Source organism: Salpingoeca rosetta (genome assembly GCF_000188695.1).
Source record: "Salpingoeca rosetta unplaced genomic scaffold supercont1.33, whole genome shotgun sequence".
Lineage (NCBI taxonomy): Eukaryota > Choanoflagellata > Craspedida > Salpingoecidae > Salpingoeca > Salpingoeca rosetta.
Window position 1 is genome coordinate 695,097 of NW_004754901.1, and position 22,500 is coordinate 717,596.

At 57.5% G+C, this 22,500-nt stretch overlaps 5 protein-coding genes across 5 annotated transcripts in view; 3 read left to right on the top strand and 2 right to left on the bottom strand.

Annotated features, from left to right (window-relative positions):
- Nucleotides 1-508: 508 nt before the first annotated feature.
- Nucleotides 509-4,149, top strand: PTSG_10512 (uncharacterized protein). The gene is made up of 9 exons (XM_004988833.1): nucleotides 509-561; nucleotides 832-1,101; nucleotides 1,321-1,744; nucleotides 2,041-2,228; nucleotides 2,399-2,467; nucleotides 2,668-2,826; nucleotides 3,084-3,176; nucleotides 3,488-3,562; nucleotides 3,743-4,149. Exons 2-9 carry the CDS (start codon nucleotides 832-834, stop codon nucleotides 3,839-3,841), a joined length of 1,377 nt encoding a protein of 458 aa, XP_004988890.1. The 5' UTR covers nucleotides 509-561; the 3' UTR covers nucleotides 3,842-4,149.
- Nucleotides 4,150-4,842: 693 nt separating this feature from the next.
- Nucleotides 4,843-7,193, top strand: PTSG_10513 (uncharacterized protein; the record flags this gene model as incomplete). Its single annotated transcript, XM_004988834.1, has 8 exons — nucleotides 4,843-4,894; nucleotides 5,095-5,147; nucleotides 5,300-5,432; nucleotides 5,671-5,738; nucleotides 5,986-6,105; nucleotides 6,382-6,552; nucleotides 6,778-6,870; nucleotides 7,077-7,193. 8 exons carry the CDS (start codon nucleotides 4,843-4,845, stop codon nucleotides 7,191-7,193), a joined length of 807 nt encoding a protein of 268 aa, XP_004988891.1.
- Nucleotides 7,194-8,227: 1,034 nt separating this feature from the next.
- PTSG_13060 (uncharacterized protein) lies at nucleotides 8,228-11,884 on the bottom strand. Its single transcript, XM_004988835.1, has 4 exons — nucleotides 11,024-11,884; nucleotides 10,567-10,704; nucleotides 9,090-10,374; nucleotides 8,228-8,733 (listed from the first exon to the last, which is right to left on the bottom strand). Exons 1-4 carry the CDS (start codon nucleotides 11,541-11,543, stop codon nucleotides 8,493-8,495), a joined length of 2,184 nt encoding a protein of 727 aa, XP_004988892.1. The 5' UTR covers nucleotides 11,544-11,884; the 3' UTR covers nucleotides 8,228-8,492.
- Nucleotides 11,885-13,646: 1,762 nt separating this feature from the next.
- Nucleotides 13,647-16,865, bottom strand: PTSG_13061 (uncharacterized protein; the record flags this gene model as incomplete). Its single annotated transcript, XM_004988836.1, has 1 exon — nucleotides 13,647-16,865. Exon 1 carries the CDS (start codon nucleotides 16,740-16,742, stop codon nucleotides 13,647-13,649), a length of 3,096 nt encoding a protein of 1,031 aa, XP_004988893.1. The 5' UTR covers nucleotides 16,743-16,865.
- A 452-nt stretch (nucleotides 16,866-17,317) lies between these two features.
- PTSG_10515 (uncharacterized protein) overlaps nucleotides 17,318-22,500 on the top strand; it is a gene marked incomplete at its 3' end in the record, with an annotated part of 6,900 nt that continues 1,717 nt past the window's right edge. Inside the window, exons 1-2 of the mRNA XM_004988837.1 lie at nucleotides 17,318-17,565; nucleotides 17,824-22,500. The exon at nucleotides 17,824-22,500 is cut by the window's right edge and continues 653 nt beyond it. Coding sequence (XP_004988894.1) covers nucleotides 17,908-22,500 — 4,593 coding nt within the window. The 5' untranslated portion in view covers nucleotides 17,318-17,565; nucleotides 17,824-17,907. The remainder of the gene's footprint in view (nucleotides 17,566-17,823) is intronic.

A 22,500-nucleotide genomic window follows, 5' to 3' on the forward strand; every position in this document is an offset into this window, starting at 1 on the left:
ACTCCACACACACACACACACACACACGCACACACACACACACATACACGCTGCACCTCGGATGACTCCTTGTGGATGACGGCGCGCTCATCTGCAGCCGTCTTGCAGGACCGGACTGCGCGAATCAACTCACGCACACCACCCATCCTGCCAGTTGTGCTGGTTTTGCTTGTTCGTGTCGGCTTCCTTCATTTGCGTTTGAGAGTGAACAACGGAACGTCAGCTTGCGTTGATACACATCAACATAAACATCAAGGCGCAGCCACCACACACACACATGCACACACACATGTGCACACACACGCACACACACATGCACACACATGCACACACATGCACACACACACACACACACACTGATCCATTCACAGCACACGCACACCACCACGCACCACCACAGCACATCCAAACAACTCACTGCCGTGCTGGTGCTTTTGCTTCGCTGTCGTCTTTGGGTCAGTCGAAGTGTGGCCAATTTGTTAAAGATATGGCCAATAATCGTCAAAATACGTATTCTTTTCGCCCTGAATTTGAACGACACACACAAGACACAGAAAGGCGGTCGGTTGGTTGGATGTGAGTGCACATGCATGCGTGTATGTGTGTGTGTGTGTGTGTGTGTGTGTGTGTGTGTCTCCTCATATCCCATGCATGCCTTGTGCTACTGGTAGCAGTGGTTGCCTCGCTCGAGTCGTCGCTGTAGGGCTTTCATTGTGTTCACTGGCTCCTCACACACTCACTCACTCACGCACACACACGCACACACATGCACACACACACACACACACGTGTCGCTGCATTCACGCGAACGCACGCGCCCTCACGCTGCAGATGGCTTCGTTCGACCGCAAGTTTCGCCGCGGACAAGTGCCGGCGTCGCCGGCGTCATCCACGTCGTTTGCGGCCACCATGGGCAGCCCACAGCGCGGTGGGCTTGGCATGCATCAGCAGCAGGAGCAGAATCAGTCAATGTATGGCCAGGGCGCGGGTCTGTCCTCGCCGCAGCAGCCACATCATGACACCGGCATGTTTGACGGGCCCATGTCGTATCAGCAGCGAAGGGATGAACCCCGTTCCACAAACTTTCTCCTCAGACCAAAGGTGAATGCGTACGTGTGTGTTTGTGTGTGTGTGTGTGTGTGTGTGTGTGTGTGTGGAGCTCTGTCTGCATTGATTTTGTTGCGGTTGGCCTCTTGCTTTCACCTCCAACTCATCTCGGTTTCATGGTCCTGAACCCGTGCCGTTGTTGATCCTGTGCCCGAACGCCAACACCAACAACAACAACAATCGAATACATGCACGTGGGCGCACGTCAAACAGCAACAACAACAGCAACAGCAGCGCCAACAACAGCAGCAGCAACAGTACCAGCATGAGCAGCAGCAGCAGCACCTGTCTGCGTCCCAGCGACCAATGTTTGGCGGTGACAGCGGGTCGCTCTTCTCACCGCACCCATCCTCGATGGGACAGAGCGATACAGACGGCGGCAGCAGCGGCGGGTATCACTATCAACAGAACCACCACCACCAGCAGCAGCAGCAGCAAGGGTTTGATCAGCATCACAGCAGCATGTTCTCTACCTCCTACGCAGGTGCATACGGCCAACAGCAACAACAGCAGCAGCAGCAGAATAGGCCACTCCGCCCAAGTGGGTTGCGCAACGAACAGGGTCTTGGCATGATGGGTAACGGTGGTGCGGTAACGCGGACCAAGACCTCCTCACACGTCGACCCGCCTATCAGCGGTGCGCGCGCGCGTGTGTTTTGTGTGTGTGTGTGTGTGTGTGTGTGTGTGTGTGTGTGTGTGTGTGTGTGTGTGTGTGTGTACCTGCCTGTGTCTGTCTTCATGTGTACCTCCCTCTGTGTGTCTATACCTGTATGTTTATGATGTTTGGATCCAATGTCTGTCTGTGCCGGCATCCATTGCGGGGGTGTGTCAGCTGCCGCTGTTTTTACCATGTTGCCCTTGCTCACGCAACCAATGCCCCCCCCCCCCACTGCAACCCTTACACAATTCGTTGTGTTTCTCTCTCCACTTCAGGTCTGCACGACACGGAATCTCCCGTCTCTGCCACACCCTCCATGCAACTGCCAACCACCGCAACAGCAATACCGCCACAGCCATCATCGTCGTCAGCATCATCGTCACTGCCCCCCTCATCCACGGGTGTGCACTCTACATCTGTCTTTGGCACTGCGGACGCCATGGCGCCACACGACTCACCGCTGGTGCGATGTGTGTGCATGTGTGTGTGCATGTGTGTGTGTGTGTGTGTGTGTACCTGTTTTGTTGCGTTCGTGTCTTCGTTGATGCTCATTTTGCCCTACCGCTCCTCACATCACCTTCCTCCCAACTTTCTTCCTTCCCCCCCCCCCCTTGGCTTGACTGCCGCCGTCAGTCGCGCGTGCCAACACATGTCCATGCCGGACCCCACACGCCGGCCCGCTCGACACACCACGCGCGCGCCGTAAGTCACGCCCATGCACACGCTTGCACGGGCGCATCGGACACTTGCACACACATACCCACATGCAAAACATGTATGCACACGTACACACACACACTCACTCACTCACACACCCCCGCTCACTCACACCCGCTCACTCACTTGCGCACACACACACACGCGCACACACACACACACACACACACACACACACACCGCAGGGCGGGGGAGATACGTGTGTGACGGTGTTTGGGTTCACGCCGGAGCATGCTGGGCACGTGCTGTCGGAGCTCGGGTCGTGCGGAACAATTGTCCGCAAGCAGCACGGCGCTGGAAATTGGATCCACATCCAGTTCTCGTCCCGCATTGAGGCGCAGCGGGTATGCGCGGCTGGAGGGAAGACGGGAGGGGGTGAGGTGGTGGGAACTGTGATGTGATATGTGTATGTGTGTGTGTCTGTCTGTCTGTCTGTGTCTGTCTGTCGATCTGTGTCTGTTTGTCTGTGTTGTCTATCTGTCTGCCTTGTCGATCTGTCTGTCTTGTCGATCTGTCTGTCTTGTCTGTCATGTCTATCTGTGTCTGTTTGTGTACATGCCCACCATATTCTCTCACCACCACCACCACCATGGCGCATCAGGCGCTGTCGCGGAGTGGGCACGTGCTGCACGGGCGGGTGATGATTGGCGTCATCCCCTGCACCGACGATGATTTCCTCAGCGGCGCAGGGCAGGTGGGCAGCAGCACAGCAGTGGTGGTTGGAGATGGTGATTGGTGGTGATACGAGAAAAGGGAGAGCAAATGGAGCGAAGGGCGGAAGCTTATGGTCGGTGCATGTCGCTGTGTTTGGATGTGTGCGTGAGAGAGTGAGAGGGAGGAGCAGGAAGCTGTGTTCGACACGTGCGTGTGTGTGTGTGTGTGTGTGTGTGTGTGTGTGTGTGTGTGTGTGTGTGTGTGTGACATCTCTCTGTTGCCCTTGCTGCCACTCACTCAACATCACATTGCATCTCCTCACCCTGCCCTCGCCGCAACCGCCATTATCAGACCACGCCAACCACCCCTGGCGTGCTCGGTACTCCAATGCACAAGAAGACGCCACGCATTCTCGGAACAAAGAAGGTGGGCACAAGCTGACACGTGCGCGCGTATTTGCACATGTGTATGTATGTGTGGGTGTGTGGGTGTGGGTGTGGGTGTAGGTGTGTCGCAAATGATGTCCGCAACTACGTGGTATTGCAACATTGTTTCATGCTTCCAGTCACCATCACTAACATCCGCCCTCCTTAATGCTCCAATCAGTCGACTGCGCCCGGGACGCCCGGTGGCCCGACGACGGCAACGGTGTCGCCCTCCCGCTCGTATATTGGCGCTCTCGGCGACTTTTTGTGGTCGTGGTGATGGGTGATTGGGTGGCGGCTGTTCTGGTTTGGATTGGGTTTGTGCTAGTGGTGCTTCGTGGCTATGTCAACTGGCCGGTGATGGCGGATGATGGTGATGAATAATGACAGACAACGATGACATGCAAGCGCGCACCATGACACAGACGCGCGAGATGGGTGGTCTGGGGAGTTGGAAGGTTCGTTGCACTGATGCTTGGCTGGGCTTTGACGGCGATAGCGACAGCGCGTGTTGGCCGTGCTTTGGGCCCTGTGTCCTGTGCCTTGCCTTGCTTGTGGTGTTAACCAGTGAACAGTATGCATGAGTGAGTGAATGAACGAGGGATGGGAGTGAATGAACGAGGGATGGGAATGAATGAACCAGGGATGGAGTGAGGGAGTGAATGACAATACACACACACACACACACACACACACACACACACACACACACACACACACACACACACACACACACACACACACAAAAGCACACACACACACACACACACACACACACACACACACACACACACACACACACACAAAGCACACACACACACACAAAAGCACACATTCGCTATTCCATGAATGACTTTTATCAATTTTCTGCGTTGGTAACGGCTTTGAGACAAAACAACAACAAGGTTCGATGTGTGTGGTTGTGTTGTGTGTTTGGTGTTTGTGGTGGTGGTGGTGGTTGGCAGGGGAGAGCGAGGCACCACCAGCAGCAGCGATGATTGTTTCATCACACGCACATTCACAAGAAGAACAAGAGCAGCAACAACAAACAAACAGCTCCGCTCAGCCACAACACAGCTCACACACCTCACGCTCTGCAAAGCAAGCCGAAAAGAGCGCACGCGCCCTTGGATACACATCCATTCCCTTGCTTTCCAGCGTCCCGCCACCCTCACATCCTTTCTTTAAACAACGTACGCGTCACTAGTAGACAACCAGGGTAATCAGCAAACAAGGCAACCAATCAATAACCGCCCACGACAACAGCACAAACGATACACAATGGGTTGTGGAAGCAGCAAGGCCGCCGAGGTCAAGCAGACCACCGTGGAAGGTGCACGCATTTGCATGTGTGTGTGTGCGTTTGTGCGTTTGTGTGTTTTGTTTCTTCTGTGTCTGTGTTCGTGCACCTGTGTCCGTGCACGTGTTTGTGTGCGCGCGTCCATCTGTGTGCGTGTGTGAGCTTGAGCAAGCCGAGTCTCGTATTCATCCTCTTGCACATGGCTCCATCATGGCTCCCTGTTGGTTTTTCAGCCGCCCCAAGCTCGGCAGCACCAACGGCGACCAAAGTCGACGTCTCACAATCGGTAGGTGCTGCTGCTTGCAAGCAACAGGCGTGAGTGTTAGTGAATGCTGCGCTGCGGCACAGCCAGCGCAGTCTGCCTCGTGCGCGTGCCATGCCCTCCTTCTCATTGACAACCACACAACGGCTTTGTGTGATGGGGATATGTTTGCACAGAACAAGAGCGTTGCGCAAGCAGAGGGCGACAAGAACGACACATCCACACAGCAAGCGCAGCAAGATTCAGCACAAGCAAAGCCAGACACGAAAAAGGATGAAGCAGCAGCAAGTCAAGGCATGAACACCGATGGTGAGCCTTTGTGTGTGAGTGTGGGGAGGGAGTGGGAGTGTGAGAGAGTGCATGTCTGTGTGTGTGTGTTCATGTGTGCGCGCGCGCATTCATGTGCGTGTGCTTCTGCGATTGATTGTGTGCAGGCGTGTGTGTTTGCTTTGTTGCACATGCCATCTTTGGCAACATGCCATCGTGCCATGCATACACCGTGCGACACTGCCCCAACTCACATCTTTGCTCATCCCTCCGCCATCAGCGGACCTCAGCGTAACCGGCCGCAAGATTGAGAGCAGAGCCGGCTCACGGGACCAACAGAACCCACCGGTATGTGCTGTTTAGCGACCACGCCTCGCCTCTGTCTTGCGAGAGAGTGCGGGATAGTGATCGTGCGTGTCGAGCACTGCCCACATTCCGCTCGCATGCGGAATGCAATGCATGACTTGAACCCATTTGAACAATGGCTTGTTTTCCCTCTTGTGACCAAACACACTCCTTCTATTTTTATTTCTCACTGCTCGACACTCCGTGGAACACCTCATCAACCACCCCGTGAACTATCGCCACGGATCAGGACACGCCTGCGACAGACGACGACTATTCGCGCATGACGAGCGCCATCTCCACGCGGAGTGCACCGCCGTCCATTATGGAGAGGCCCTCGTCCCGCGGCGGCCGCGCATTCGAGATCAGCGTAAGCGCCCTCGCTTCCCGCTGCTGCCGTTTTTTTTTTCCGTGTGTGTGTATGTGTTTGTCTGCGTGTGTGTGTGTATGTGTGTGTGTGTGTATGTGTGTCTGTGTGTCTGTGTGTCTCTGTCTCTGTCTGTCTCTCTGGCTCTGTCTCTCTCTCTGTCTCTGTCTGTCCGTCTCTCTCCCTCTCTGTGTGGTTGGAATACACTCCCATCCCACTTCACTGTCACCCTCCTCACCCTCCTCCTCACCCCCCCCCCCCTTGTCTCTCCCCCACCAGTTTGAGGATGGCGATGTGCGCCGTGCGCCGCGTCGGCTGCAGAAGTTGCAGCACTCGTCGCGCCGGCGCAAGGGCGACTTGACGCTCGACCAGCTGCAGCGCAAGCTCGAGGCCGCCGAGAAGAGGAAGAAGGAGTACGAAAAGCGCATTCTCGAGAAGATTTCCGTCGACGTGAGTTATTCGTGTGCTTTTTTGGATTTGTTCGTTTCCGTGTCTGTGTGTGTGTGTGAGTGTGTCTGTGTTGTGTGTGTAATTGTGTGTGTGCATGTGTACTTGTGTATGTGTACTTGTGTGTGTGTGTGTGTTTGTCTGCAATCCCTGTCTCGTCGTACGTTTATCCTTGGCCCTCATTCCTCGCCCGTCCTAATCCCCCCCCCCGTTATCCAACTGCACCAGACGCGCAAGCCCGCTGACCGCCGAGAGGAGCAGACGGAGCAGCAGGCAAAGGAGGTTGAGAAGAAGGTCGAGAAGAAGGTTGACAAGGCAATGGTACGTTGTTTGTTGGCTCAGCCATGCTGCCACGCGTGTGCTCATGCGTGTACCCATGCGTGTACTCCAGTGTTTACACACACACAAACACACACACACACACACAACACCTTCCTCTCTCACTCCCCCCCCTCCCTAACCACCTCTACAACCATCATCATCATCATCATAACCACCACCACCACCACCACCACCATCGACAACAGGAGAACCGGGAGGCGCATCTGCGATCGCTGCGGGAGAAATTGCGCGCACGCGAAGAGCACGGCCGGAAAGTACGGGAGAAGAAGCAGCAGCAGAAGACGGACCAGAGCGAGGCCTGATGGCGCAGTACATGGCGCCGCCACAACTCAAGTGAAGTATTTTGCACTACTGTTTCTTCCCTGTTTTTTGCCTCCACCCCCTCCTCCTCCTCCTCCTCCTCCTTCATGTTCTTATCGGCCAGACAAGGCGGTGATTGTGTCCTTGCATCACATCAACGGACCCACCAGCCATGCTTCTCCCTCCTTGCCTGCCTTCAACAAACAACAATCCTACGCAACACCCGCGCACACTCTTTAATCTCTTTTTATCCCCTGGCTTGCCAGCCAAGCTTTTTTCTTTTCTCTCTGGTGTGTGTGTGTGTGTGTGTGTGTGTGTGTGTGTGTGTGTGTGTGTGTGTGTGTGTGTGTTTGGTGGTGATGCTGATGTGCTTGCTCGCCCCATGTCATCATCACGCCATGTCGTGTCACATGTCGTGTCACACCGTAGCTTTCAGTGTTGATTGTTCTTAGGATGTTCGTTCGTTCGTACATGTCAGCAGACAACAACTTCACTCCTCGTCCCGTTGTTTCGGTGCACACGTGTCTCCTTGTGCCACACGCACGTACGCGATGGTGTTTGTGCATTCATACACTTGCACGCGTTTGTTTTTCGGGAGAGTTTGCCAGCAATTCAATGAACGAGTGGAACGATTTCAATAAAGAAAGACAAAGAAGCAATGTGATAAGCAAAGAACAAAAGCGCACACGTGGAGTGGAGTGAAATCAAAATAACACACGAGTGCAAGACGGACACGAATCACGCGGTTGAATATGTGGTGGTGTCATGTGCAACAGCACCAGAGCAAGGAGAGCGAGCGTACAGCGGGCACAGAAGAAGGAAAGAGAGGAGAGGGAAAAGAGGCACGGCGCATCAACAGGCAACAAATGGGTCAACGGATGCACCAGTGCATGGAAGGGATTCAACGCCATCGTGGCAACACAACTCATCACATGACACACGACGCATGACCCATGACAGAGCGCAACGGGCGGAACGTGGCAGCACGGAAGCACGCAGCGCGCCAGTGGAAGAACAATGCACACGCGCACAAGGGGGGGGGGGCGGGGTGGCACCACAAACGAACAGAGGAACAGAGGAACCGAAACCATGGACGGCAGTCGCAGGGAACTTGCCATAGAAAGAAGCATGAACGATGGAAGACGATTGCGCTGCAACAACAAGAAGAACCATCAATACAGGAAAGCAGCAAGAGCAACAAAAAAAAATGCACCAACAGAGCATGCAAAAGTGCAAACAACAGAGCATGCAACAACGGGGACGCCTGTTTGGCATGGTTGAGTTGTTCCTGTCGCAGGAGTTCAGCGCTTGCGGATGGTGTAGTGGCCACCGTACACGTTGTTGTACGTGTACACGTTGTCCAGGCGCACGTTGAACGTCCAGCTGGGGAAGTAGTAGCCAGAGTTGTAGCAGTACTTGTCTGTGTTGGTGTTGGAGTAGCAGAGCTGGGCCTGGTAGCTGTAGCTGCCGGTCACGGGCCGAGCATACACACGCTGCGTCACAGAATAGTACGTGCGCGTGTACACGCGATACAGTTGCCACCTGGTGTTGTTGGATGGTGGTGGTGGTGAGACGATGTGGTGGTGGTGAGACGATGTGGTGGTGGTGAGACGATGTGGTGGTGGTGAGAAAGCCACGAAGCAAAGCCTCGATGCAAGCAATCGTGGGGTCAACGTGACGGTAACTCACAAGTGCTTGCAGGCAACCAACGAATGAGCGAACCCACAACAAGGATGCACACGACAGACTGGGCGCACAACATGTACACACACACACATGCGCGCGCACACACACACGCATGTGCACACATGTCACACGCATACACACACGCATGCGCGCACATGTCACACGCATACACACACGCATGCGCGCACACACGCACACACACATGAACTTACTGCTCTGGGACAAAGAGGGTCTGGTAGAGGTTTGTGGCGTAGTAGCAGTAGTAGCAGGAGGAGCTGGAGTACGAAATCTTGAGGGAGATGGGCGAGGGGTAGATGTAGGTGTTGTAGCCAGACTGCGCCCGCCAGTTGGTCACGAGCAGCGGCAGCTTGCGCAGGGCACCGGCGTTGACGGGGAACGCCATGCGAGCGTTGAGCGTGGCTGCGCTGTGGTAGGCGCTCAGGCGGGAGTTGAGGTAGCTGATGGTGGAGTAGGAGGACAGCTGGTTCGGCGTCACAAATGAGGTGGACTTGGAGTGGTAGCGGTTGTCGAGGGAGCGGAGGAACGAGCCCTGGATCCAGTTGCGCAGGTTGTTGATCTCCGCCGCCACCTTGCTGTTGACGTAGGTGGTGGTGGCGTACGACGACAGCTGGTTGGCCACGGCGTTCACCTTGGTGTCGACCTGGCTCTTGGTGTACACGTTGTTGAGGCGGGTGTGGGCGGAGTCAGCCGTGTTCTGCGCGGTGTTGATGCGGCCAGAGAGCTGGCCCTCCGCCTGCTTGGCGCGGTTTGCCTCGGCCGTCACATCGCCCGAGACGCCCTCTGCGTACGTGCGCGCGGCCTTGATGGCGTTGGACAGCGTCGTGTCCATGCCCTTGAGGCCCGTGATCTCGCCGTTGATGTTGCTGATGTCGGTGTTGATGCCGGACTCGGCCAGCTGTGCGCGTGCCTGCTCGTTGGCGAGCGACTCGGCCAGCATGGCAATGCTGCCCTCCAGGTTTGACTCCAGGTCTGACAGGTTGCTCTCAAGTGCCATTGCAGCGTCATCGCGGGCGCTGGCGAGGGCGCTGTTCAAGGTGGTGACGGCAGAGTCGAGGGCCTCTTGGGCGTTGCTCTCTGCCGTGCTGACGGCTGTGTTGAGGTTGGAGGTTGCCGTGTTCAGGTCCGAGGCCACGCCGTCCACGCGCGTGGAGATGGATTCCTCCGCCTCGCTCAGCGTCTGCGTGAGCGAGCTGCCCTGCGCCTCCAGGGTGCTCTGCAAGCTGCCCACTTGCTCTGTCAGCATGTCCTGCAGGTTGCTGCTGAGGTCGTCCAGGTTGCTCTCCATGACGGCTGCGACGCTGCTGGCTGCCGCCTCAAGTGACCCCTCCGCCTCCTGTGCGCGACCGGCCTCTGTGTCGATGGCGGAGCTGAGCTCGCCCACGGTGTAGCGCTGCTCGCCCATGACAAAGGCGATGGTGCGGTTGGCGCCAGTTCGCAGCTCCAGATGCCCGCCGTCCGTCACCACAGACGTGCGCACTGTTTGGCAGGGAGAATGTGACAAGTGGGTGTGACAAGTGAGGGTGATGAGGGTGATGAGGAAATGAGGGTGATGACGAAGGACTAAGGAGGGGGGGGGTTAGAATGGACAGCATGAGCATAAACAAGCGAGCATAAGCAAAGACACAACCGACACCATACACACACACACACACGAAACAGCGCACTCACCACAGCCTTTGCCCTGTGGGCCAGGGACACCGGTGAAGCCGTTGAGGCATTCGCAGTGGTAGGCGGTGCTTGGAGCAGGCTCGTCCACGCACACGGAAGACCGCAGGTCACACTCGTGCGAGGCGCAAGCATCAAAGTCTGCGTGTGCGTTTGGAGAGAAGAGGGGGGAGGGTTGTTTGTTGATGTGAGCATGAACCAGGGCAGTGTGAGTGTGAGCGATGTGCACGGTGTTGCTGTTGCGGGCACCGAAGCGCTGACGGGTGATATCAACAGCAAACTTGCACGCGCGCTCACAACCAAATAATAAACAAAACAAAACGAAAACCCAAAACAACAACAAAGTCAACATGCAGTCACGTACAAAGGCAAGCAGTAACAGTTGCAGGCAGCACCGAACATGCTAAGCGAAGCAGCGTGCACAAGCGCACACATGATGAACATCAGCACACACGCTCACCTTGGCAGAGGTCGGAGGGCACGGCAACGCCCGTCTGGGCATGCTGCCAGCGGCCATCAGCGCAGACAAAGACGGGTTCAATGGAAGGGACAAAGCCTGTGGCGCAGGAGAGCTCGCAGCGCGCACCGTCGACGATGCTGGTGCATGGATCTGCAGCCGGCTCGGCGTTGTCTGGCAGAGAAAAAGGCGGGCACACAACCGTGGTAGTGGTGGTCGTTGTGGTGGTGGTTGTGGTAGTTGTTGTGGTTGTTGTTGTGCTTGTTGAGGTTGTGGTTGACGCTGCGGCGGCGACGGTGGTTGTGCCGTTGTTGTCATTGCCTGCTGTCGTTGATGGTTGTGACGATGCGCCTCCGGGCGTCGTCGTTGTTGTCGTCGTTGTTGTCGTCGTCGACCCTTGACCAGCTGTTGACAGCGGAGAAGTGGAAGAAGAAGAAGCAGCACGCACTGTCATCAGGGGACCTGTTGCCTGCAGGCACGCCAAGGCCAGCGCGAGCACCAGCAAAGCTCGTCCTTGGATCATGATGTTGATGTTGAGGGTGTTGAGGATGGAGATGCGCCGCTCGATATGGAATAATGATGAGACGGGTTAGTGCAGAGGGAGGAGACTCTGCAACTCGGTGCGCGCAACGCAACAGGGCGGCCAAAAGCTCTGGCTGTGGCTGGTGCTCTGATAACCTCCTGAGGTTCAGCAGCAGCGGTTGCTGGAAGAGGTGGAGCAGGAGGGAAGCAGAAGGAAGGAAGGAGAAATGCGTGCGCGGAGAAAAACAAACAAACAAACAAACAAAACAAGCCAGAAGAAACTTGCTTCTTGCTTTGCTTGCTTGACGCTTGATGCTTAGGGATGCTGATGGCGTGGACGGGTGCGCTGCGTGAACTGGTTCCCGTGCTTTCCAACCTTTGCTTGCTTCCTTGGGACAAACCAAAGCATGGCCAGAAGTGGGGCGTGCGTGCATGCAAAACACTGTGCCGTTCGCCTCCTTCGCGACATCGCCAGGTTGTCTGTCCTTGGTGTGTGTGCTTGCATTTGCCACCCCATTTCATCGTGCCAAGCAGCGATGGCACCACGAGCACGGAAGATTCCATGGCAAACTAAGTGGTGGCGAATGTTACGTTAAGTGTGCATGGAATTGGTTGAGTGCGAAAAAAGTGTTGTTGGTTGTTGTTGTTTTGGTTGGATACGAGAGATGTGTGTTGTGTTTAGGTTTGCATGGCAGGGACACTGATCGAGCGAGATTGAAAGAGGGAGATAGAGAGAGAGAGAGAGAGAGAGAGAGAGATAGAGAGAGCCCTTGTGTGTGTGTGTGTGTGTGTGTGCTTGGAGTACGCCAATACCTTGTTCATGTGTGGTATTACCGACGAGTAGATACTGGAAGTGCCACCACCCTTTTCCCTTCACAACAACAACAACAACAACAACACACACACTCACACACACACACACACACACACACACACTTTGACGGTTGATTGAGCTGGGATGTGTATTGGCGTGTCGAATGACAACAGCAAGCAACAAGGCGGGGAGAAAGCAAGGGTGCTTGCTCAAAACACAAAGAGGCGCGCACACGCACGCAAATGAAACAAACAGAGACCACCACAAACAACATAGGAAAGCAGCAATCGTCGGTGCGGTGCAACGCACTCACGCACGACACACACAAGAATGAGGATAAAGAGGAGGCAATCAACAGAGTCAAAACAAGATGAAACAGACAAACAACCACCACTGACAAACAAGCACAAACAAACACCACGTTCGAGCAAAAGGCGCGTGTTGTGGTGGTTTGGTCGTGCCGTGACGTGATCACACGGTCGTCATCGCCGTCGCCTTGTTGTCATCACCGTGCGCGTCCTCCTCGGCCTTGTCCATCGTGTCGACTTACTTGCCGCCGCCATAGCAGACGAGGCCGCAGAGAGCGAGCGTGCAGGGCACATCGGAGTCGCAGGGGATGGCGCTACGGCAGTCGCAGCAGCAGTCCACGCTCTGGCACTTGATGCAGGTGGTGGGCTTCTTGCACTTGCACTGGCTCTCGCTCTCCATGCACAGGCACTCGCTCTTGCTGGCCAGACCAAGCTGGAACTCCTTGAAGCCGCAGATCTCGCAGAAGAAACCTGTGAGCAGCTTCAGGTCAGACACCTCGCGGTCGAGCATGGACATGGCTGGCTGGTCGGTTGGTGGGAGCAAGGGGAAGGGGGAAAGCGAGAAGGCGGCCGTTGGATGAGACAGAGAAGAAAAATGCCACGCACATAACCGCACAGCAGAGCAGGGTGACGAAGGGAAACGCGAACAAGCGAAAAAAAAGGGAAAGTGGGCGGTGCCAGTTGTTGCCACAATAGTTTATTATTTGGAATATTAGTTGAAGTTATACAATAAAAGACGCAAATCAAGTGCATTGCGCAAGATCCCGGTGACGTCACACAATAGCACGCAAGTCGCCGAAGCAAGCAACAAACGCAAGGGCAAGAGAGAGCGGAGAAACGAGGCGCGAGTGTGCACAGACAAAGAAGGCGCGCGCATACACAAGCGCACAAGCGTGCACACATAAGCGCACACATGCACAGTCACACACACACGCATACACACAAGCGCACACAAACACAAGCGCACACATACATACATCACTCACTCCGAGTCCCATGCATCATCATCAGACACGTCGCTGTCGTCGTCAGCCAGGACCAGGCCGCGCTCAAGAGCGTCGCGCATGTAGGCAGCAGTGCGGCCAACAAACACGGCATCTGGCCAGCGCCAATTGACAGACTCGCGGTACACCCTGCACCACACCAAGGTCAAGGTGGGTAGCGCGGGGAGTGCCTGCATGTCCTCAATCGTGCACATGTGCAGAAACAGACGGTGCACGCCTTCAAGCCGCGCCCAGGTGGAGGCGTCGTTGATGCTGCAGCTGAGCATGCGACACGAATACACGTTAGACATGCGCGGCAGGCGCGCAGGCGGCCTCAGGGCACACAGCTCCACCAGTCGCACGTCTCGCACCGCCGTCAGCTCAAGCCCCTCGCCGCCATCCACCCTCAGCACATCGGCGTCCACGACAGACACCCGCCCGCTGCAGCTGCAAAGCTCCACGCGCTTGCACCCGGCAATCTCGGTACTGAGGAAATGGCACCGCGTCAGGTCGAGGTGGGTAATGCTGCGCAGGGCGGCAACACCGTCCACAGTGACTGGCACCTCGTGGTCCACGCTGATGGTCAGCCGCCGCACGTGCGCAAAGTGGCCCAGGTCAAGCGTTGGATAGGTGGTGCTGGTCCGTGCAGCTGGCAAGATTGCACAAGCACGGGTGCTGCTGTTGCCATCGCTGCTGTGCTGGTGGCCGTGGTCGTGGCGTTGGCTGTTGGTGTGGTCGTGGTCGTGGTTGTGGCTGTCGCTGTTGGTGTCGGCATTGCTGTCATCAATGTCCTCGAGGACTAGCTCAACTTGGTTGCTGCTGCGTGCCTCGCCCTCCCTGGCGACTTCGCCTCCATCATTATCATCCTGCGCTTGCCCCTCTTCCTCCTCTTCTGCATGTGCTCCCCCTACACGCTCATCAACCTCGCCACCTCCTCGGCGGCTCGCGAGTCCAGCACCAACAGCATCGTCGTCGTGGTCGTCTTCGTCGTCACTGCCTGTGGTGATGCACAGCTGCAGTTGGCGCACGCACGCGGGGAGATTGGCAACGGCAGCGTCATGCACCAAAGCGCGCGTGGCCGTGAGCACGCAGTCTTTGATGCTGACAAAGACGTGGTCTGGGATGCAGTGCAGCAGGGAGAGGTCGCCCACTGCATCGCCACTCAGCCCGAGCCTGTCCACGCGCTGTCCTAAGGTGTGCAGCATGGCTGATGAGAGCGGCATCTTGAGGTGCACGCGGCGGGCGTGGCGGAAGGTCGGCAGCGCACGCAGCGATGGGCAGTCCTGGAGCGCAAAGTAGCCGAGTTGACCGCAGGTGGTGTGGTCACTGGCCGTGGTGGGAATGGTGGGAATGGTGGCGTTGCCGTCACGGTTGCTGCTGCTGTTCATGTTGTTACTGTTGCTGCTGCTACTGCTGTTGTTGTGTCGACCATGATCATCATGATGATCATCACCACCACCACCATGTGCAGCAGTACTCTTGCAAGCACCACCGCCACCAACACCACCGTCACTGCCATTGCCATTGGATAAGACCAGCTCCGTGATGCCAGCGCAGTCTGTGACCTCGATGCAGCGTGCGTGGGGCAGGTGCAGCACGCTTGGCAGGCCGCTGACATCAAAGAGAGACACGTCCTCGCAGTACAGCGCGTTGTGTGGCGCCTGCAGCCTGGCGCTGGTTAAGTGTAGTGTGGGGATGCGCGTGAGTGGGGTCAGGTCCACACCGTACATGCGATGAAGATGAACTTCACGTGCGGTGGACAGTGAAGACACGTCCTCAACCGCGGGCAGGTCAGACAGGTGCACGACGTCCACGCCAGCCAGGATGCTGATGTCTCGAATCAGGGTCGTGCCAAACCCGCCAATGTACACCGACCGCACACGCTGCATAGTCCCGCGTATGTGCTCTTGCGTGTCATGCACAAACCAGCACAGGTGGCCAATATCGACGAACTCGACGCTGTCCACGGTACTTGTCGCGTGCAGCGTGACGATATCGGCTTTCCGCACCGCAAGATGCTGCACCGGGCCTCGGACGCTGATGTTGAGGGAGCCCGTGCCGGCACTGTACCGGCTGCACACCTCAGCCAGCTCATCCGCATCCGCCTGGTTCATCAGCAGCGCCGACACCGAGTACCACGCAGGCTGCAACGCCTGCTGCTGCTGCTGCTGTTGTTGTTGTTGTTGTTGTTGTTGTTGTTGTTGTTGTTGTTGTTGTTGTTGTAGTTGTTGTTGTTGTTGTTGTTGTTGTAATTGTTGTTGTAGTTGTTGTTGTTGTTGTTGTTGTTGTTGTTGTTGTTGTTCTCTCGTGTGCCCGTTTGGGCTGCTGTTGGCTGCATCCTGGGGGCTAAGGCGATAGGGCTCGCCATCAGCATTGGCACAGCCGCCCTCTTCACTTCCATTGTCACTGTCGTCGCTGTCGGAGTGTGTTCGCCGCCACAACTCCAAGTCGGCCAGCGTCAAGTACCTGACCCGCACGCAGCGCCGGAAGTCGTCCCTAAACCAGGGCGGGTACCACGCGTCGGGTTTCAGCAGGAAGGGGCACTGGTGCCGCCACGTCATGCCCAGCCAGCTGTGCACAAGGAATCGCATCTGCAGCCACGCACGGTACCTCACCGGCGTCATGCCGCTAGCTGTGGCGGGGCATTGTTCCGCAGCCGTGTGGGTTTCTGCGACCGTGTCTGTAGCTTTGTCTGCAGCTGTGTCTGCAGCTGTGTCTGTGTCTGCAGTCGTGTCTTGCCGCGCATCCTCCGTGATGACTCCACATGCATCACCATGAGCGGCATCATCCCCGTTGTTCCGTTCAACCGCACCCCCCTCCACCCCTAACCCATCATCGTCCTCATCGCCATCATCATCATCATCCAGCCAGGTCTCGGACACGGCACGCTTCATCCACACACTCCACTTTGGCATGGCCCACGGCAGATCGTGGTACAGCTCCCGGCACGTGAGCATGAGGTTCATAACCGAGCGCACGCGGGCCTTATCCTCATAGTCGCTCTCCACAACCCCATCATCATCATAACGATGGTCGTTGTCATTGTTGTTCAGCACATGCCCAGCCACAACCGCCCACACATCCACACTGAACATCTGCTGTTGGTGCGTGTCGCGTGTGCGTGCGTGCGTGTGTGTGTTATAACCGCATTGGAATTTTGTTTTAAGACTTCTATCAATCGTCCGAACCCATTGCGCGCAAATGTGAAGAAGCAAGACCAGCGAAGTCTGATGACACGAACACATCACACACACACCACGCACCACAGCAACGCACGCACGCGTCAACGCACAGCCTCTCTCCCTCTCACTCTTCGTGTGCAGCGAAAAAGGGTTGGGCCCGATGTCTCGATGCAAGACACAGCCATTTTTGCGTCCATTGAAATGGCCATCATCAGCATCAGGCGCAGAAGCAGAAGCAAGACGCCGAAGAAACACTGCCCCCCACCCCCACCAGCAGCAACAACCCCGCCTCGCCATCACCATCACTGAACGAGAATGTAACCATCGCCGCCGTGCTGCCACTGCAGCTGCTGCGACAAAGCAAGGAGCACACACCGCACTGCAAACAATGCGCCAGGTTAGTTGGTTGGAGCACAGAACAGAAGGAGGCAAGGAAGGAAGGAAGGAAGAAAGGAAGAAGAAACAACAACAACAACAATGTGCCAACCACACAGGCTTGCTTATGTTTGGGTGTGTGAGTGCGCTTGTGTTTGTGACTTTGTTACTTTTACACCAGCAGCAGCAGCAGCTGCTGCCACCACCTCCACAAAGTCTCACACAGCCTCGAGCCGATCATTTTCTTCTTCTTCTTCTTCTTCTCTTCCATCTGACTGGCTTGTTTGCCAATGCACCTGGCCATCCAAGGCATCACTTTCACCGTCCATCGACATTGTATCGACCGCACACGCACAAGCAAGTACGTGTACTCACAATCACACATGGATTGACAATCACACACACGCACACGCACACCCGCACCCGCACCCGCACCCGCACCCGCACACGCACACACACACACACACGCTCGCGCGCACACATACACGCACGCACACACACACACACACATGCACATGCACACACATGCACACACACACACGCACACACCCATTCCCTCTCTCTCTCTCCCACACCTTCCCCGTCTCACATCTACATGTACATTCATTCGCATACCTAGCTGTAACGGAGGAGACCTTTCTGGTTCCACAACCCTTCGCAGCAATCGAGCAGAAACAACAACTCCTCGCATCTGCCTGACAAGATGCCGACCGCACGGCCACCGTCCGATATGGACACCGTGCCACTCGTGAACAAGGACGACGACAACGTGCGTGCCATCGACAACTACCTCGTCCCGGATGACCATGTGGTCAAGGTACCCGCGTCCAAGCTCGGCGCCGACGACGACAATTACACCAGCACCACCGCCGCCGTCAGCACCGCCAGCGGTAGCAGGAGCAAGCGCTTGGGCGTGGTGGGCGTTGCGCTGGGCTTCCTGGGCGTGCTCATCTTTGCCATCATCGTGGCCACGTCCCTCATCGCCCTCATGAACAGCGCCAGCCTCAAGGACACCGCCGTTCACTCCATGGACATCTACATCATGGATCCCAGTCCCGACGGAAACAGCGACAACAACAGCGGCGGCAGTGGTCATACATCTTCCTCCTCCTCCTCCTCCTCCTCCTCCGCCTCCTCCTCCTCCTCCTCCTCCTCCTCCTCCTCCTCCTCCTCCTCCTCCTCCTTCTCCTCCTCCTCCTCCTCCTCATCATCATCATCATCATCAACATCGTCTTCTTCGTCGTCGGAGCCACGAGCGTTTGCATCGGCGCTGCCCTCGACAGTTCCAACACCAGACAACGCAGATGTCGTGGTGGCCATGAGCCTCGCACTGCCCACCATTGCCAGCATGCATGCCGTGTACCTCGACGACATGACCTGCACCGTCTTCGCCGATGGCCAGCAGCTGGCGCGCGCGTCCACGCCGCAGCTGGGCAGGCTTGGCGACCCCCACGTGTCGTTCAACCTCAGCATGCTCGCCACAAACCAGGACCTGCTGGGCCGCCTGCGCTCTGTGCTGCTCACAGACAACATCGCCCCGATGACCACCCCTGCCCCCAATGCCTCAGCAGCAGGTGATGGTGGCGCTGGCGCAGTGCCCGTGTTCACGGCAGCCTGCGGCGTCACCACGCGTGTGCGGCTCTTTGGCACCATCTCGACCGGCAGCTTTGTGATCCAGCGCACCTTCAACATCACCGACACGCTGATCAATGCTGCACAGTCCATCAGTGACCGCGCTGCTGCTACCAACGAGAACATTGACAGCGCCATGGGTGCAGGCCACACCGCCAGCACCGGCACGCACGATGAGCAGGAAGCACAGCACCCGCTGCTGCTGTATGTCCGCGGCCTTCTCTCGAACTCGTCATGGACCCCTGTGAAGCTCGGATCGGTGCCTGCAAGCATCCTGCGGCAGACCATGCCCGTTGCCAACATCACCGTGCACCTCCCGCCCACCGCGTTTCTCTTCTGGACACAGACGCCGCTCTCGTCAGCATCATCATCGTCAGCATCATCGTCATCATCGTCGTCAGCGCCCAACATGCCGAGCCACTTGGCGGTGTTTGGCCCCGTTGCGCCCTGTCGCATTGGCGAGGATGTGGTGGTGGTTGGCTTTCACCGCAACAGCGTGCCCATTGTCCGTGGCGGGCGCCTGAAGACGAGCATGCGCCTCAAGGTGCTGTCCTCCGCCACGGAGCTGGATGTCGTCGGCAACAACGCGTCGACACAGCTGCTGTCGCGCCTCGATGCACGCGGCTCTGACGGTGGCAGGGGCTTGCTGTCCCTGCTTGGCTTCCACCTCGCCTCCTCCCTCATCAAGGCGCAGTCGACATCGTACTTCCGCTCCGCCAACACCCACGACAACCTCCTCACCTTCCTCCTGGGCCACTTCCAGCTCGCACACATGAGCACCACCACACGCAGCAGCACCACCACCACCACCACGATTACGCCTTCGTCGCCCAACGCACCCCCACCACCGCCACCATCATCTTCATCATCAAACAGTGACGACAGCAGCAGCAGCAGCAGTGGTCGGCGCCGACGCCTTGTGCTGGACGAGGACAAGTGGGCCTACACAGCGCTGTATGTGGAGGTGCGCGTGTACGATACACTCGACGGGCAGGCGCAGGGCGGCCTGTCCGCCAACGTCACGCTGGCACAGGGCACCGGTGGTGTTGTTGAGCACGACATGCACGCCACCCTCGGCGCCGCGCTGTCGTTCCACGGGAAGCTGCAGGCGAGCGTGGCCGGCGCTGTCGACTTCAACGACAACGACAAGACGATGAGCATTGCAGGGGAGGTGGAGACGCCCCAGTACCCGGCGGCGTGGGTCGCGGTGGACACGTGGTGGACGTGGTGGGAGGACGGCGACGCGCTGCACATCAACACCACACACACGACCACGTTTATGGAGAATGGCGACGAGGCGAGCGGGCTGCTGCGCATCCAGGCTGACAAGGCAAGCAACGAGCTCTTTGTGCACCACACGATGACGAGTGACCGCGGGTTTGACACGACGATGCAGGTGCTGCGCGCCAACGCATCTACCCGCGACACGCGCGACTACCACATCCTGGAGGTGACGGTGAGCGAGGCCGCGGTGGCGGTGGACGAGGAGAGCAAGCTTGCGCTGGACGAGTGGCGTGGCATGTTGCTGCAGGTGGCACGCGCCAACAGCAGCAGCGGCGCGCACGCCATCCTCATGACCATCGACGCCGACCTGTCTGGCGTGGCGCTGGGCGGACCAACCACGTTCACCGCGCAGCTGTGGTCGGACGACGGCAGCACCATCGTCATGGACGCGGAGCTGAGCGGCGGCACCAACGCCCTCCTCACGTGGCACTCCAACGTCACCACCAGCGACACGCCCCAGTATGACGTCATCGACTTTGACGTGACGCAGCTCGGCCTGTACGCGGACGGCGACCCCATCGTGGCCGTGGACACGTGGCACCGTTTCCGTGTGATGACGGTCAAGGGCGGCGTGTTTGACGTGGGCACGCGCGAGCTGGTGGTGTCTGTGCTGGTTGACTTTGAGGGCAGCGCACTGCCGCAGGACGCCGCCACGCTCGTCGCTGATGTCAGCGGCAACGGTGAAGTGATTGACATTGACGTTGCTGCCGTGGGCGACAACACGCTCAACATGACGTGGCACTCCAACGCCACGGCGGCGGAGGACGCAGACTACGACATTTTCCTCTTTGAGCTCCCGCGTGCCGGCTTCTACTGGAACGACGATGCCGTGTTTGCGGTCGACACCTGGCACCAGTTTGTCATCAAGAGCCTCAAGTCGGGTGGTGGTGGTGCTGGTGACGACCTGAACGACTTTGAGGCGTGGGTGCTGTTTGACATGGAGGTTGGCGATGAGGTCGCTGCGATCAGCTTTGGTGCGTGGTACAACGACGGCGTGGTGTCGCTCAACACGTCGTGGGCAGGCACGGACGCGCTGCTGTTTGCACTGCACGTCAACGCCACCAGCACAGAAGATGCAGACTACGACATCTTCCTCCTGGACATGCCGCGTGCCGGCTTCTACTGGAACGACGACGCCGTGTTTGCCGTCGACACCTGGCATCAGTTTGTCATCAAGTCTGTCAAAGTTGACACGGACGACCTCAACGACTTTGAGGCGTGGGTGCTGTTTGACATGGAGATTGGCGATGAGGTTGGCACAATCACCTTCGAGGAATGGTACAACAACGACGTCCTCTCTTTCAACCTCTCATGGGCCGGTGTGGACACACTGCTGTTGACCGTGCACGCCAACGCCACCAGCACAGAAGATGCAGACTACGACATCTTCCTCCTGGACATGCCGCGTGCCGGCTTCTACTGGAACGATGATGCCTTCTTTGCGGTGACAGACTGGAGCGAGGGCACGATCAAGACCCTCAAAGCCGGCAGCAGTGCTGCGCTGAACGACTTTGAGGCGTGGGTGCTGTTTGACATGGAGGTTGGCGATGAGGTTGGCACTTTTGCGTTTGAGGAATGGTACAACGGCGGTGTTCTGTCGTTCAACTCATCGTGGACTGGCACGGACACAGTGCTGTGCACCGTGCACGCCAACGCCACCAGCACGGAGAACGCAGACTACGACATCTATCTCCTCGACATGCCACGTGCCGGCGTCTACCGCAACGGCGATGCCGTGTTTGCTGTCAAGGACTGGGACCACTTTGAGGTGTGGTCGGTGAAGAGCGGAGGCACACCCTCGCCCAACGACGTGGTTGCGTCGTTCCTGGTCACGCTGGAGGGCGACCTGGTGCCCAAGGGCGAGATGAGCGAGGATTTCCACATGGCATCGCGCGACAACAGCTTCAACATGACGTCCACTGTTGGGTTCCCCGCATCCTCGCTCACCCTCGTTGTGATGCGACAGGAGGTGGACAGCCACAACTACGTAACCTTTGATGTCACCCGTCACCTGCACGGGATTGCTGTGCCGGAGGCGTTGGAGGACTGGCACGCGGACCTGGCCCTGGACCTGTACGATGATGGCCTGGGCAACTGCCACTTTGCCAACGTGACCGATTTTGTGTTCATGCATGACCTCACGCGCGTATTTGTTGTGCACCCGCACTCGCTGCTGCACCTCTGCGATGACACGCGCACGCTCGGGATTGACCTGCTGTTTGCCGTGACCACGCTCGGTGGCGCCGGCGGTGACGTCGGTGCTGTGGCCATGGTGCTGGACGCAGACTTTGATGACGCAGACAGCAGTGGTGGTGGTGGTGGCGATGACTTGCGTGCAAGCATCTCGCTTGGCCACTCGATGGTGCGACGCCCGGAGGAG

What these genes read in the sequence shown, in the direction of transcription:
- PTSG_10512 (XM_004988833.1), top strand. Translation starts at nt 832, where the DNA reads ATGGCTTCGTTCGACCGCAAGTTTCGCCGCGGACAAGTGCCGGCGTCG. An exon ending in ACTTTCTCCTCAGACCAAAG is followed by an intron (nt 1,102 to 1,320) that starts GTGAATGCGTAC and finishes CACGTCAAACAG; the next exon opens with CAACAACAACAGCAACAGCA. An exon ending in CGACACACCACGCGCGCGCC is followed by an intron (nt 2,468 to 2,667) that starts GTAAGTCACGCC and finishes CACACACCGCAG; the next exon opens with GGCGGGGGAGATACGTGTGT.
- PTSG_13060 (XM_004988835.1), bottom strand. Translation starts at nt 11,543, where the DNA reads ATGATCCAAGGACGAGCTTTGCTGGTGCTCGCGCTGGCCTTGGCGTGC. An exon ending in CCCACAGGGCAAAGGCTGTG is followed by an intron (nt 10,375 to 10,566) that starts GTGAGTGCGCTG and finishes CCTGCCAAACAG; the next exon opens with TGCGCACGTCTGTGGTGACG. An exon ending in ACCCTCTTTGTCCCAGAGCA is followed by an intron (nt 8,734 to 9,089) that starts GTAAGTTCATGT and finishes CAACAACACCAG; the next exon opens with GTGGCAACTGTATCGCGTGT.